We start from the raw sequence: 15,640 nt of genomic DNA, 5'->3' as shown, positions 1-15,640 counted from the left end.
GGTTCAATTCCAGAAAGAACATTTCGCACTCGTACCGCGTCGTTCTCTCCAGCGCGCAAGCCTGGAATCTCCTCCGATAAAAACATTCGTTCGAACGAACGTAATAAAGAGGCGATCGATAAGGTCTATATAGAACGCGAGTAAGTAAAATATGTTCGAAACGGCGCAGGCCGATTTGGTATTAAGAGCAAGTTCATTATCATCCATAAATTAGAGCTTATCGCGTCGACGTGGTGCCGCGCCGATTGGTCGTAGGTTCAAGAGTCAATAAAAACCAGATAACTTTTTATCGTCCGAAGATCCCAGACGCAGAAAACACGCGCATAGTCTTCCGAAAACCTGACACGGATCCAATTGGTTCGATCAACCGGTCAGAAGTAGTTAACAGATTTCCGATCAACCCCTTTTGTTTTCCATTAGTTTACAGTGTCGCATTTCAAAAAGAAATGTGTCTCGCAACGCAGAGAGGGGTCAATCGTTTGACAGTGGATATGTAAAAATGGGTAAAGAAACTCTTCGCGCCGAGGTTGCAAAAAAGCGAGAAACCCAACTGTCGGAAAAGCCGAAACGATTGCGGACAGAACGGTTGGTTTCATTGTTAAGAGCGAGACATGCATCGCGTGCGCTCAAGGCTCCCGGTGCAGCTGCAGCAACTATTCGATTCAGAAGCCGTGTCGTGTCGATGAGTCATCGGGTTCGAGACTGTCAAACTGCGGTGCGCGGAGGAGATAGTTTGCACGCCGAGCGGAGCCGAGTCGGCACGGCACCGAGTATCCACGATACGAGTGGCGCGTCTTGTCGGCTCGAAAAATCTCGAAAAATCTCGAAATCACGGTAAAACCGACGATTCGATAGGTCTGGTTGCTCGTTAGGGAACACGTTCGCGTGGGTGTGGTGCGCGTACGATACGCGGAGGAGCACGTTCTCCGCGCGTGATCGATCGCGTCTCGAGGTCAGCCACGAAAACTTGTTCGAGGATTCCGGGCCGGGGGCTCGGTGTTGCGACTGCACCGGGGCCGACCTTGAGCGTGAACCTGAAATAAATGAACGAGAACGAACGGGGCGGAGGCCGTTGAGATTTACCCTGGAGCATATTGTGATCGGTCTCCTCGTCCACGAGGCGGCGGACACTGCCGATGGAGGAGGACAGCAGGCTCATGGCTGGTCGATGGGGAGGACTCGGTCCTCGCGATCCTCGAGCCGGGTCGTCGTAACCGTGTCGATGGCCGACAGGAGCAGAGGAAAGCCGGCTAGCTGCTGGCTCGCTCGCGGGATTCGTCGGGAACGGTTAGCGCTGCTGGCCGAACCAATGGCTGGCGGTCGTGGAGTCGTGCTTGTCGGCGGAACACCTTACCCGGCGCGGCTCGGCTCGGCTCGGCTCGGCACGGCGCGGCGCGGCGCGGCGAACAGAGCGTCTACGAACGCACCTGTCGGCCGAGCACCCGGCCGACTCGAGAACGCTTCGCCGCCGCGGCGGTCGGTCACTTTCACTCGACGTGGAAAGGATATCGCGCGATATCGCCGTCTGCGCGAACCACCTGCTAGCGCGTTTTCGTTTCCCCGAGCCGAGCAGAGCGATCTCGGCAATCTTCTTCCGGGCCCGGCGCGTCTCCCGGCTCGATCAGGATCAACCGAACTGGCCGGGCGGCGGGGGATGATGGTACTCTCCGACTCGCAGCGGCGATCACACCTTGGTGCCGTTCGATCGCATCGCCACCCCGGCGTTCCTCGAATCGTCCTGGATCCCCGCGTCGAGCGTGTTCGAGCGATCGCGCGCACTACAGCCGATCGGGCACGGAGACGGACACGTCTGCTGCTCCGATGTTGCGCGCTGTCGTCACCGGCACGGCACGGGCTACCTCGCGGTGTTACGATACGGACGAGAGACGGAGACGGAGGCGGAGGCGGAGGCGGAAACGGAAACGCCGGCGTGAACCCTGTCCAGCACCGTTGCTACGTCGCGAAAGACGACGACGCATAACGCGTGCAGGGACACCGAGCACCACCAACAGCCGCGATCAATAAGCGCTGCCACGGCGTCTGCGCCGACAATGCGATGCCACGCCGGACGAGAGGAGAGAGACAGGGACACAACGGGCTGGTGTCCGTGTATATGTACGTCGGCCTGTCGCGTCCGTGTGCCAGCGAGGTATCGACGCCGAGCGCCGTCGCGTATCGACGATTTAGGGTGCTCCCCGTTCTCGGCTCTCGGCTCTCGGCTCTCGGCTCTCGGTTCTCGCCACCGCACCTCGTGGGAGGGAATGACTGCGTTAATTGGTTCTTCGGGTTTCCCTGCTGGCCTCCTCTGCTAATCAGCGCCAACGGAAATTTTCTATTCTGATGTAGCCGTTTGAAAACAATTAATTTGATTCTTTCAAAACAATTTATTAATAATACGGGAATGGTGAGAACAAAGTTTATCATAACTTTGAATTTTTATGCAAAACTTATTCCATATATTTTTTCGTTTGACGCCTCGTTTCAGAGAAAATCGAGTTTAACCATCAGCCAGGTTCGCGTGCTTTGGTATACGCAGGAAGTAGAATTGGTCGGTCGTGATCAGACGGGTCAGGCGATTCCTATCTAATAGCACGCGTATTCGCTGCATTTTCGAATGCATTGATTTTCTCGGAACAAAGTATCCTCTACGCTACAGGTTTCCCCGGGTCTCCCCAGTTTTCCCCATTGTTGAGAATTCAAATAATTCGTGCAAGATTTAAATAGTGAGCACCATTTACTATCGAGAAAGCTAAAGTTCAAAGTTTGCATAATTTACGATAACTTTATCTAAAAATGCAAACATATTGAATATCATACTGAGGAGACAATGCCCGGTAGAATGTCTGTTAATTATAATAAACTATCGGTTAATTACGTGTGACATATAGACTAAGATAGACAAGAGTTATTCGTCACTTCGATTGGCCACTTTTACATTTTCAACGTATTAATTGAAAAAAAAAACAAAAACAAAAAACAAATGATCACAAATTTAATCAAAAGACGTATGCAACTATAGGTAGACCATGGTATTTGCAAATTTAATTTTATCCAAGGATGGTAATTTCCTGCGAGCCGCTCAACTCTTCTTTCGCCCATTTTTTGCCGATTGCAACCAGAAAAAGACGTGGCTTGTCCTAGTTCCGTAGATTACTTGCAACATCAATGTAAACCACTTTAGTGTTTCTTACATAGTATTAGATGAGATTTCCATATTTAAATTACGCGTCTCCAGATATTAATCTACAATAATAGAACATCTGTGGGATTACAGACACATGGAACATGGTATGAAAAAGCGTTCATCTAAAGGGAACTTGGGAAATGTTCTTATGGAAGAATGGAATGAGATCTCATCGCGTGTAACGTCGAACTTACAATGCTTAGAAAAACTGTGGCAATTATAAGATCGGGGTAAGAACGATAAATCATTTTCATTGTATAAATAAGTCTAAATGACAAATTATAAAACTGTATAAATGGTAGATAGTTGGTCGAAGCAAGCAAACGGTCGATTTCATGGATTGCGAGCATTTCTGGGTCTCCAACGGATTACGATCGATATTCCTCCTTCGCACTTCACGCTTTTCGTTCAGCGGGAACTAGGAGATGGCATAGATTTTCTTTGAAGTACGCGAACGGTCCGAGCAAATACAGCAACCAATCGGAATGTAGAAAACCAGTATGAAAGTAGGTGACACGCGAGATCACATGAATTATCATACGTAATTTCCTCGGTTGTATGCACATAACACGCGTCCCATGTAATCACGCAAACACCCGTGCGAAGTAAAAGTCCGCGCGTTATTCGGTGCTTTCGTCGTCGTGCCGTCGACAGTTTCTTGATGCAGCGTTGTTTGCGGAACAGCCGAGGGAGAGGTCCTGGATCTTTCCGGAATGAACCTTGCGAGATTCTGTAAATTTTCCGTGATTATTCGACGTATCTTCCGTGAACGTGACTCGACACCGGATTGCAATCAGCATCGAAACGTTCTCTCGTTCCGATCGATAGTCTGTTCAGTCGCCACAGCCTCGCCATAAATACTGTCTGCCTCGGATGCTATCTTACATTCTGATGATTGGTCGATGCTGCAAATATTTTCTTCGACGATTTTATCCGTATTCGTAAGCCACAGGATTTATATATAGCTCGGGTTTCAAAACCCGGGTCTCCGCTTGCACCTCGCTCTTATATATATATGCTATAGACAAAAAATCAAATAAGATTTTCACTATTTTCAATTTATTTTATTCGATAACAAATATATCACTTTCACTAACTATATTTATAGATTTTGACCCTTGCATTCATGCGCGTCCCACTTAATCGAAAACTCCTCGAAATGTCTTCTGCTACATTATGCAATGCGCACTTACACGCTTTAACTATGAACCCAGCTGTGTGTATATTGCGCGCGTCGCCCGCGGCGTGTCTATGCAATATCGCATCGACAAGATGCCCCGCTGCGTACAGTCTGAAAGAAAGGCTTACAGGTTGTCAATTACGCTGTCACGACCAATGAAGCGCGTCATTAGCGCTATGGGTCAGCGTGTCACGAACGTTGTTTTTTCCAATATTCTCAATCTTCTACCTTTACCGGAGAAAAAAGAGGCATGGTTTAAGTTACCTACCGACTAAATAAATATGTTAACGCGTTTCGCCGGATCGGACGTAAACACGCGTTTTCTTCGACGACGAATTTTCTTCGAAACTAGGTTATTGGTAATAAGAATCGGGTCATTAGTAAAAGAAAATTAATCTCTTTGGACTACTTTCGCGAACGCGCGTAAACGCATGCACACTGTAGCTGGTTGTCGACACACCGACAACTTCGTTGGCAATCGATATGTGGAAACTTTGAACAACAAATTGATGCACATATTTGCCAGACGGCTTTCACCTTGTCGACACCTTGTTTCTCAAGAATATTAATTTCTTTTTTGTTGTTTAATTGGTACGCCCACGGTAATCGAGCTCCTTACCCTAAAATTAGGGTAAGCTCCGAATATCAGGTTTTTCTGTAAATATTGACGCTAATCGGCGGTAGTAAGTCGGAATTTCAGTAGCGATAAACTTGTTCATTGTCATAGATGTATAATTCGGAAAAAGTGGGTCAGCTAAATTGTTCTAGAGACCTAGCAATTCCATTCGTAGATTTCATTCACATATTACGAAAAGTATACGATGTGGTCAGCCATCAAGAGCAACCAAGCGTGTGGGTCGGTTACCTGAGGAGAGTCGTGCTGCAGTAATTAACGAGTCATTACTAGATTGCGGAAGTTTATGCAAATTCGCATTTTTGTAGACATACGAGCCTAAAACAAATATGAGGCGAGTATGTATGTATGTATGTATGTATGTGTGTATATTCTTTGTGGCCAATCTTCAAAAGAACACACATTTTCACTTGATCGCATTTGGTTTTTTTTTTTTCGTGTCAACTATAAAACAGAATAATTCCGCATGCAACGGAATAAAAAGAGTTTGAAGAGGGGGCTACTTTCACGCCTGAAGGGGGTTCTCAATTAATTAAAATTAAATTCGTTGATTCACTTGGATTTATTTAAAAATATATTACATAGTGAAATGCGTTTCTGTCCTGTTGCGTGTTTCCGTGTTTTTTACCACTTTCGCAACAAGGTTCAAAGTCGATGCAAACAAAGGAAATATAGCGTTTGCTGGGTCATCCATCATTTTGCTGCGGCATCGCGGATTACACCTTCGGCATTACATGTTTAAGCGCGTATAACGGTGAATCTAACGCCCGGCTGTCATCGTGGATCGTAAACAGAAACTTATCGTCAAGAATCAACACGTAAAACAGTGAACCATAAATTTGACGATATCTGTGGGATATATTCTCTTCGGTAATGAGCCGGCGGTATTCGGAGATCGGTGGCAGAAGAATATGTAAGGCGGTGGGGGGTCACTCAAGTTATCGAGCACGTATTCTCATTAGACTTACCATCTCCATATTCCTGAAAAGCAGGACCGGTTTTCGAGTAACTTTTCTTCAAGGTTCCGCGTCCTTCCGATGCATTATTATCAACACGTTCGGTTACCGTCCGTATACCGAGAGGTATACTTTTGATCGGTAGTGTACGTTTTCGCATAACTGCCGGATATCTGTTCGGCTTCGAAGATTCAGAACCGATGTTAACGGCAGAAACAGTACTATTCGATTCCAGGTACAAGATTATACTCTGCGACCGCAAAAATTCAAACGATGTTCTCGATTTCCTTCCACTTCCATCCTCGTTTTTCCTTCTACGGTCAGTGGGTGATCGATACCAGTGATCGTTGAGCATGTTCTACGATTGGATAAATCACGACAACCTCTAACGATTCAACATCAACATCACGATATTAGATTCCAACGAGTTTCGTGAATTTTTCCGTTGTCACGATTAAACCCGCCGCGCCGCTCGTAAAAGTTAACGCGCGAAATCCTTCTGCATACCGAGTTAAGGGATTAGAAACTTTGACGTTTTCTCTCGTTAAACGAGGATGCGCGACCAACTATTTCCCTCCTGATAAAACTTGTTCACCGTCTGAATAAATAATGTTCTTCTATGTACAGTTACGTCCGTGACTAATTGCCACAGATTAGTCCCTCTCTCTCTCTCTCTCTCTCTCTCTCTCTCTCTCTCTCTCTCTCTCTCTCCCTCTCTCGCAGCATCTATTAATTCCGATGTTTATGATTTTTTAACAATATTGGCATTTTAAAGTGGTTCTTCAAAACTGCGATATCCACGCGGTGATATTTCATCCTGAAAAACATTCCTCGAGCAAGAATGCCCTCGAAAACCAGAATATGTATCTCCTTAAATATCAGGTTGTCTAACAACAAACAGCTCTAGAACCGTAACAAAACTCTATAGATTCTCCGTGACACAAGTGGATGAAAAAATATGATTGAATGGATATTCTGCAGCGAGAGAGGTCAGGTTGAAATTAGTTTAAGCGACCTCGGAGGTGAAGGTTTAACACGTATTAGATGATAGATCGGATCAGCGGCGGCGTGAAATCGGGGCAATTGCGCTTAATCGTAGAAATGGAAGAGGCATCTATCTGTTTTGCAACTCTCCCTTCGCTCTGCCGATCGCTTTTGCAGGTATCGTGCCGCATAATGAAAACAGTGCATGCACTTGCGTACGACGAAATACACTTAAACGCTATCAGACAAGAGCGTACCGCACGGTGTCGAATAATTTCAGGTAAACTGAAACCATCTCGGTATCGCTAGCGTCTTGAAAGGTTGCCCTGTTCACTATTTTTCAGCATACAATCTATTTTCCTGGTTCGTTTGATTTTCGGACGGCCTACTACACACCAGGCATAGGCACTTCTGAAATAACATTATTCGAAATATTAGTTTCCAATAACATTGCTTATTTCAGTAATATTTCGTTCATTCAAATAACGAATATCTTTATCCTTGTTTTATACGTTCGCAATCGTTTAAAATCTTGCCAGATCGAAACCAGACAAATTAGTTCGAGAAGTTCGAAGAAACCGAATCAAGGGGACGAACGATAATTACTGGTCGTTGCTATAAAGAGAAACCGAAAACTTTTCACCCACTTAAAATTATTAATAGTCGCTCATCGTTAACAGAGTTCGGAGATTTTTCAAGGAAGGCAAAGGTATTTATTACGATGAGCTATCAACTGTTAAAACGTGATGAGAACTTCCACGGGGAACTGCAAGATAGAAGTGGAAAGTGCAAGTCTTCGTACTATCATTAATTTTGAAGCAAGTAATGTAATGAAAGACGGGCAGGTTTCGAAAGGAGTTACGGATAACCATTCAAGAGGTTTCCACCTAATCGTTTCATTCGCGTTACACGCGAAGCTAATTGATATGGATTGTATTCAAATCGTGCAAATTATTTCCAATAATATAAAACCGATTATTTCAGAAATATAGCTATAAATGACGCAGGTCCAATTTTGCTCGGAACAATTTATTTAGAACCACAACGATTTAGTCTAATTTTCTTCTTTTTTTCTTCTTTTTGTTTTTTTTTTGTTTTTTTTTTTGTTGTTGTTGCTGTAGGAGGAAAAACGGAATTTTATTTAAACTGCTGACAAATCCATACCAAATTATAACTGCTACAGGTTAGCGATAGGACTAGAGTCTGGCACGGTATCCGTAGGACATTAAAAGTGACTCGATACGCATAGTTTCTTACAAAGGATCCGAAAAAATTACGACACGATACAAAGTGAAATTAGGTTAGAACAATAATTTGGACTTTCAAAGGTGGGAGTCAATGCACTGTAATGGGTGGGTGGCCATGCTTGTAAATCGTTCTACCAAACCTGTGCGTAATGAGATGGATTCGCCTTTCTCTTCTGTATGGAAAAAAAAGTCTTAAGAATGATTGCCAATTACATTTCCTGTCACGGGTCGCGATACACTTGACAAGAAATAAAAACATCGACATTTGAAATGATAATTAAACAACTTTCATTTATACGTTATCTTTTCCACGAGTTCCAAAACTCTTGTGGCGGTTTAAGAACATTATCAGTTCAAAATTGATTAAATTTACTAAGAATTTCTGAACGTATTATTTTTTAAATGTTGTACAACAAAGTATAGTATTTACAACTATTATCAAGAACGAAATCATTCGACAAGTTGAGAATGGAAGCACTCGAAGACTGATCACCAAGAGGCTACGTTACGTTACTATCTCTTCATCTCTTCGTCTACTTACATATTGTTAGAACAATTAGATATTGGTTCAACGGTAAAATTTTCGTTTTTGTTTTTATTTAACTATGATAATCGTAGGGCCGACGAGTCGGCTACCGTTGGCCAACCATAATTGCTACTAGGGAACGTTTTAATGAAAACCCGAGGAGGCACTCTCGCGTTACTGTTCCCGCGACATCGACTGTGCATCGAAACTCGATCGCGTTCCCGCCTTTCAACAGATTGCCAATTACAAATCGAAAAATCGACTAATTAGAGACACGCCGCGCCACGATAAATGCTTGGAATTGCGACTAGCACAGATTCATTGCAGCTACGCGGTGTTTCCACGGAAAAGTAGAACGTCTAGTGAACAATTCAGTCTAAAAAAAAGACATCCTTAAATGGGATGAGAGCACTGAAATACCACTCGTAAGACTTTTGTCGTTTCTTATTCGTTAGGACAGGTACAATTAATGGTAAGCTTAATATTTATATTATAGCATTATTATATACGAAGATTGCTCGAAGAATGCTTCCGACTCTTTCATAATGTAACGCGACTGTTATTACATTTGAAATGAAAATGATATCAACCGACTATTTTGTATATTAGTTTCATTTCTATCGATAGACGTGTAGAATGTGTTGCCTCTAGGCGTGCACGTGTGACTTACATTAGCAGTCGATTGCAAGCGATACTCGCAACTCGATCAAGGTAGCATTGGGCATTTATTCAATTAGAATCTTTGCCGCGCCGCGCCGCGCCGCTCTCTCTTCCGAATCGATCCTCGGCTCGATCTGAACGATCTATCGGCGCGCACAAATGACCAATGCGTACCGACGTACCCGGTCGTGATTTCCTCGAGGCTGTTGTTAATTGGAAAAGAAACCGCGGCTCGTGAGCGTCTCCTATTTTCTCGTTTTCTTTTCGCATGCTAATGACGCACAAAATCGATAAACCTATCGGGGCTAGTTCGTAACGAGCGATCAAAAGATAGCAAGGCGTTATTTTCGTTTCCTAATGAAATGTCGATTTCATAGGTGGACTCGATGTAGTGTGAACACCGGCTGCCACAGAGGTATCGATCCCCTTCTGTCGGAACGATGAACGTCAGGATTTTCACTTTGTTAACGCTAACCATACCGCCTATACAAATCTGAGACCGATTGTTTTATCAAAATTACAAAACTGAATTTCCACTCAGGGGACCAAACATTTTTACGAAACTTTTCTCGATGTAATTATTGGATTATTGAATACCGTATCAACTATTTCAATTGCTCCACCAGAGAAATTTTATAGTCAATCGATATTTGTCCTTGTCAGTCGAAAAATTGAACAATCTCCTCGGATTGTGACACGTGAAATGCAAATCATTCCATAGAAACAGTATTTATTTTCTGACATTGCAGGAAGTTCCATCATTACTCAAACTTACCATTACTTCAAAATCGTGACAAAATTACGTTAGCGAAAGTGACATCGAAAATGTAAAATCTTCTCGTGCAGCATGCAATTGTAATATAATTTACCTAACGTGTCTGACCATTGCTTGCTAATTCTCCTGGTATTTTTACAATAATATGTGCTTGAAGGAATTTTCTTTGATAATTTCTAATGGAAGCATCTCCATTTCAGTGATTTCAATAATAATCACAAAAGAAAAAATGTGAAACCGGTGATTTGACTGGTCGTGGTACGATTAATGTTGGTAACCTTTTTGGTCGCGAATAAAAGAAATAATGCTCGTTAAACGGCCTGTCAATATTTCGCATTTCACGAACAGATTTTTGTCAGTAAGAACGAAGAACTGCAGATGCGTGCGCGTCTTTGCTAGCATCCGTTTTAACTGAATTAGTCGGTCGATGTCACTTGCCTAACCATAAGCGACGTGTTAGACGAACCTACTTTTCAAGACGCGCAACTTGTCAAATCATAATTCAACAGATTACCGTTTTACAAAAACCGTTCCAGATTTACTACTACCGATCGAGATTATTTGACTTTCTCTTTTATCTTGCAGTACCGCTTCCGAGACAAGAATTCTGTAGACAAACCGCACAATAAAAAATCATGAAATATGTCTGCCGCTTGGCTGAATGATGTACAGAGTGTTTCCTATCTGATGGTACAATTAGAAAGCAACTGATTTTACATGAAAAAATACTAATATTTGGTGATTATCACTTTCTTTTGTTTTATTTCCAAATGTACTTTAGAAATGCAATGGTTTAATTAAATTATATTTCATATTTATTTCCATCGAAATGCTAAATAGAAATCTAGTCGGATGGTAAAAATTCGTCTAAATCCACAAATGGTTCTACTATTATCAACAGTTAGCCATTAAATAATTATTAATATAAATTTGTGTAGGACCTCGTGGGCCCCGATAGTTCGCTAAAGCGTTAACTCGAGGCCCCGTTTCCGAGGAAATTAATTTTGAAAATACATACATACATACGTCAGGTTCGTATGGATTGGTGTTTACAGAAAGTAGAACCGGTAGGTCATGAACAGACGTGTCAGCAAATGCCTATGTGGTACATGTTTCAAAAATTCTTTCAAAAAACCCCGTCGTACAACGTCGTTTATATATTGCAAGCCCACATATATTCCACATGATTTTTCTATATGTTAAAAACATTGTTAACGCACGAAAGCGCGTCTATACTGTATCGTACATGTAACGTATGTAGCATACAATTAAGCGTCATAGGATCAAGCGCCACCTGATCGTTAAACGGGTCGATCACCGCGAAACTATTTGAAAAGAGAGAGAGAGAGAGAGAGAGAGAGAGAGAGAGAGAGAGAGAGAGAGAGAGAGAGAGAGAGAGAGACAGAGAGAGACAGAGAGAGAGAGAGAGAGAAAAAACATTATGTCATTGTACCGTGGACTAATAAAATTAACAAAAATCTTTGAACGTTCGTCAAAATTCTGTTGAGCTTGGAAATGAAAATTTTAGCTACCTGAGCTTTGCATAAACAATTACGCGCACGCGATGGACTTAAGATAGAAGATAAAAACTCACCGGAAGAACTCCAACGGTCCGAACAGTCCATTAATAGTACAGACCAATCGACTAAATCATCAGAGTTCGCCATAGTTGATCGACAGTATCTGTTTGTTCGTCACCGGCCCCACCGATGATTGCTCGATAAATAAACTAGGATTTCCTGAATTTGTCGTGTCACAAGCGAAACACAAGCACACTTGCCGCGTTATCGTTGAACGGAACGGAACGGAACGGAACGGACGGCCGGCCGATGCGAAACTTTGCACAACATACGTGAGAGCAACGTTCTCGAAAGGAGATGAGAAACGGAGTCAGAGCACACACAGGCACTCGAAGCAGTCAATGATTACCTTACGACATCCAGTTCTGGTTTGCTGGTTCTCTCTATCCTTCTCCTCTCGTTTACCATTACAACACCACCTCACGCTCTTTCACGAGACTCACATATGTCCGGTCGTCCTTGTTTCTCCACTTTCGTTATATTTCAACGTACCTTTTCATTCTACTCACCGGCTCATTCGCACTGTTTATTTTTACGATCGGCTTACCACGAGGACGTCTATCTCTATGTACTATACTTGCATGTACATGCGCGCCCCCCTGTGTATGTGTTTATTAACTGACGGCTACTTAGATTTAAATTGAATTCTTCCTCCAGTACATTTACTTATATTCACAAACTATATTCGTAGAATCTTTTATTTTACTAGATTTTTCATCGACCACTGATTATCATCAAAAGCTAATCATCCTTGATGGCAAACTGATGCTGTTACTGCTGTTACTATGTATATATTTACTAACCAGATCGTAAGAATTAAACATGTTTTTGTAAAAGAACTCTCAAGTGTACCTTTCGAAATGCAAAAATTAACTTAGGAACGAAGAAAATAATACATATAGCAAACAGCGAATAAATATAGATAACAAGTTTTTGTGAAATTTTAAATAAGTAAACAACTATTTTTCCATTTCCATTACTTTCAGAGTATATTTCCTAAAAGGTTCAATATTTATATGCGACTACATTAAAACACTTCGACTGTCGCATAACCCTAAGCCTATCGATAACACTCTTTGTGCTTTACGGATAAACATTGATTTATTGATCATCGTCCATTCAATAAAATAAAAAACTATTACAGTCTATGAAGTTCAAGAAAGACAACAGAATAAGATAAAAATGTTGCCTATCAATATAAAAAATTTAATTGACGATCAAAAACAAAGCCTAGCATATTGTAAATGACTAACTTTGTGAAACTTTTTCTTACTAGTATGACAGTCAACATGTTAATACGTTACAGTCGTTATTATATATAAATAAACAGACTACTTAAAAAGAAAAACAATAAAAAAGCCACTACAAAATTGATGTTTTACTCAAAGGGTACATAATAATTTCTATTATTTAGAACTGGTATTTACTTTTTTACTTTCAAGAAACCGGCTGTGTTTGAGAAGTATTTTGCATTAGCTTCGTTCACTTTCTTTTCTGCCGCTTGTGGATTTACAATTTCCAAGCCCTGTAAAAAATAGTTGTAGCATCTTTATAACATCGAATAAGAGAATAACAGAGATCAGAACTAATCGGAAAGATTAGAAATTTTCATTTCATCTGTGAACACTTTTGTGAACGTGAACATAGTAAAATCAACATTTGGAAAGTACCTAACAAGAAGCTACGTACTTACACGTACTGTTAACGTTATTATTAATTTACCTGCAATGGTGTAAATGCAACGCTGGATGCTGTACCAGACACCTGCTTTTTGACTGTTGTACTTCCACCCCATTGCTGCTGTTTCTGTAAATTCTTCTGAAGTGTTTTTGATATTCGTACTTTTGTTTTTTCATCGATTTGAGGTAACCTAATACGACCCGTTCCTGCTTTGCCAATCGTACCACGCGTGTAACCGAGATCTTCTTGATAGGCATCGTTTTCAATCTAAAAACATATACAAATACGAAACATAAGAATACTATACATATATGTATGTATAACATTGCAAACGTGTAAAATATGAAAAAAACTAAACTTACATCAGCGAAATTCATTCTATTTGCATGCTTTCTGAATTCAGTAATGGCATAACGTTCCTTCATTTTTCTCACGCGCCTGCCACCGCGCTTCTTTCGGCCTGGATCGATAGGTTTTGGTAAAGGTTTCACAAATTTTACAGGTGGTGGTTCTTGAAGTTTATCCAACTTTTTCTCAATTTCTTCACGGAACATTTGACCAATATGACCGTCTGTGCTTTCATGACAAGCGTCAACGCGAGCAGCTAACATACTTTTGGCTGCCACCAGTCTTGCTGCTTTTCGCCTCAAGTCCTAAACAGATTAATCAGGAATAGAAATTAAACGATACTGCATTTAAACAATGTGAAATACGTTTCCACCGTGTAACTCACAGGCGGAGTTTCTTGTACAATGTCGGAGTAATATATGAAACCAGTGTGAGGTAGAGTCGCCACTTGTGAAAACCCAGATAATGTCGTTTTCTGAGATCCTAGAACTAGAATGTTACATGCTGGCATTTTTGATAATTTAGTTAAACCTCCTGCTACACCTAAAATATAAAAACGCAATATGTATTACCGTACATGTTATTTCAAAACTTTTACATGTTTAATATATAAGAAGAATGTTTTAAAACTTACCCATAATTTTTGCTGCTGTGGATGCGCCCACTATTACAGACAAATTTGGTGCGATAAATGCCATTCTACTCTCTACATATTCAAATATCTTCAATTTGCAATTATTCAATTCCACTGCCATATCGCAAGCTTCACAAATTGCTTCCTTTTCTTCTTCTGTGAGCAACTGTCTGTAAATATAACATACATGGATTTTTTTCTAGTAGTAAGCTTGACTATTATTATTATTATTATTATTATTATTATTATTATTATTATTATTATTATTATAATCTATAATTTATCAAGTAATGCATTACCCTTGCGTTGTTGATGCAGTAACTGATACAACCATGATTGTTGCTTGAGTTAGAAACTGTTGTAATGTTTCATTATTTTTTGCTCTGTCTAAATCATTTCCTAATTCTCTAACTGTCATTACATACTCCAAAGGACCAACAACTAACGACTCCAATTCCGGGAACCTTTTGGAATATTTGTCTCTTGCAAATCTATGTATAGTAGCTGAAAAATATAATCACTACTATTTGAATGGCCACCTACAATATTACCAGCGCATAATATTATCAAATAAAACAGACAATACTTGTATTTAAATGGTAATGATAAATGAAATTTGCGATGAGACTTTTTGATCAGTCCAATATATGCATGACAGAATAACATGTCCTTCATAATTACAAAATCATTATAAGATTATTTCAATTTCATAATATCAATTACTTACCTATTTCGTCATCAATATCTACAGCCATATTGTTAGCCTCAACGATAAGCTGATATTCAGGATCAGACTCGACAGGTCCAATGATATCTACCGACTTCCTTGGAACTTTACTATATTTTTCAATATGAGACATTACTTTTTTCAACTGTTCCGAGTCGCCTAATCTCGCTAATTCTCTCACAGAAGCAACTTTTATTTCTATAATCAAGAAAGGAGGTCATTAAATGAAAATTTTATAGAATTATTTACCTTGACAAACATTAAGGTTAAGTACCTTCTTCGATGGTTTTCGAGACCGAAGCCGGAATAAAATCCGGCTCCGGTTCTTCCATAATATGATCGGAATCATCATTTTCTTCAAGATCTGCTAAAAGTTCATCCGCCAACGACATGATTTTCCTATACCTACATATGTAGAAAAGATCTATACGTATGTAAATATTTTGCTAACCTGTTTCATCTGACAAATTGACGCATCTATAGCAGCGTCATCTATGCAAGCAGTAATTCCGAAAACTATCACGG

General features: G+C 41.0%; 2 protein-coding genes across 3 annotated transcripts in view; both read right to left on the bottom strand.

Moving 5' to 3' along the window:
* The window catches only part of Centrocortin (cerebellar degeneration-related protein 2-like), a 49,434-nt gene extending 37,495 nt beyond the window's left edge, over window positions 1-11,939 (bottom strand). The window contains exons 1-2 of one of the 2 annotated variants that reach the window (XM_076800214.1): window positions 1,409-2,166; window positions 1,084-1,373 (exon numbers count right to left, since the gene is read on the bottom strand). In XM_076800214.1, coding sequence (XP_076656329.1) covers window positions 1,084-1,159 — 76 coding nt within the window. In that variant the 5' untranslated portion in view covers window positions 1,160-1,373; window positions 1,409-2,166. Of the gene's footprint in view, window positions 1-1,083; window positions 1,374-1,408; window positions 2,167-11,740 lie in introns of those variants that run through there. The other variant, XM_076800215.1, reaches the window with a different exon arrangement.
* A 1,061-nt stretch (window positions 11,940-13,000) lies between these two features.
* Prp31 (pre-mRNA processing factor 31) lies at window positions 13,001-15,610 on the bottom strand. Its single transcript, XM_076800016.1, has 8 exons — window positions 15,390-15,610; window positions 15,116-15,313; window positions 14,688-14,892; window positions 14,389-14,558; window positions 14,140-14,297; window positions 13,769-14,059; window positions 13,449-13,673; window positions 13,001-13,251 (listed from the first exon to the last, which is right to left on the bottom strand). Exons 1-8 carry the CDS (start codon window positions 15,505-15,507, stop codon window positions 13,150-13,152), a joined length of 1,467 nt encoding a protein of 488 aa, XP_076656131.1. The 5' UTR covers window positions 15,508-15,610; the 3' UTR covers window positions 13,001-13,149.
* Between the last annotated feature and the right edge of the window lie 30 nt (window positions 15,611-15,640).

The sequence above is a fragment of the Halictus rubicundus genome, chromosome 14, assembly GCF_050948215.1.
Source record: "Halictus rubicundus isolate RS-2024b chromosome 14, iyHalRubi1_principal, whole genome shotgun sequence".
NCBI classification, from domain to species: domain Eukaryota; kingdom Metazoa; phylum Arthropoda; class Insecta; order Hymenoptera; family Halictidae; genus Halictus; species Halictus rubicundus.
The sequence above is the reverse complement of the archived record's forward strand: the minus strand, read 5'-3'. Positions and strand labels throughout refer to the sequence as shown.

What these genes read in the sequence shown, in the direction of transcription:
- Prp31 (XM_076800016.1), bottom strand. Translation starts at nt 15,507, where the DNA reads ATGTCGTTGGCGGATGAACTTTTAGCAGATCTTGAAGAAAATGATGAT. An exon ending in CACAGCAGCAAAAATTATGG is followed by an intron (nt 14,298 to 14,388) that starts GTAAGTTTTAAA and finishes TTTATATTTTAG; the next exon opens with GTGTAGCAGGAGGTTTAACT. An exon ending in ATAGAATGAATTTCGCTGAT is followed by an intron (nt 13,674 to 13,768) that starts GTAAGTTTAGTT and finishes ATATGTTTTTAG; the next exon opens with ATTGAAAACGATGCCTATCA.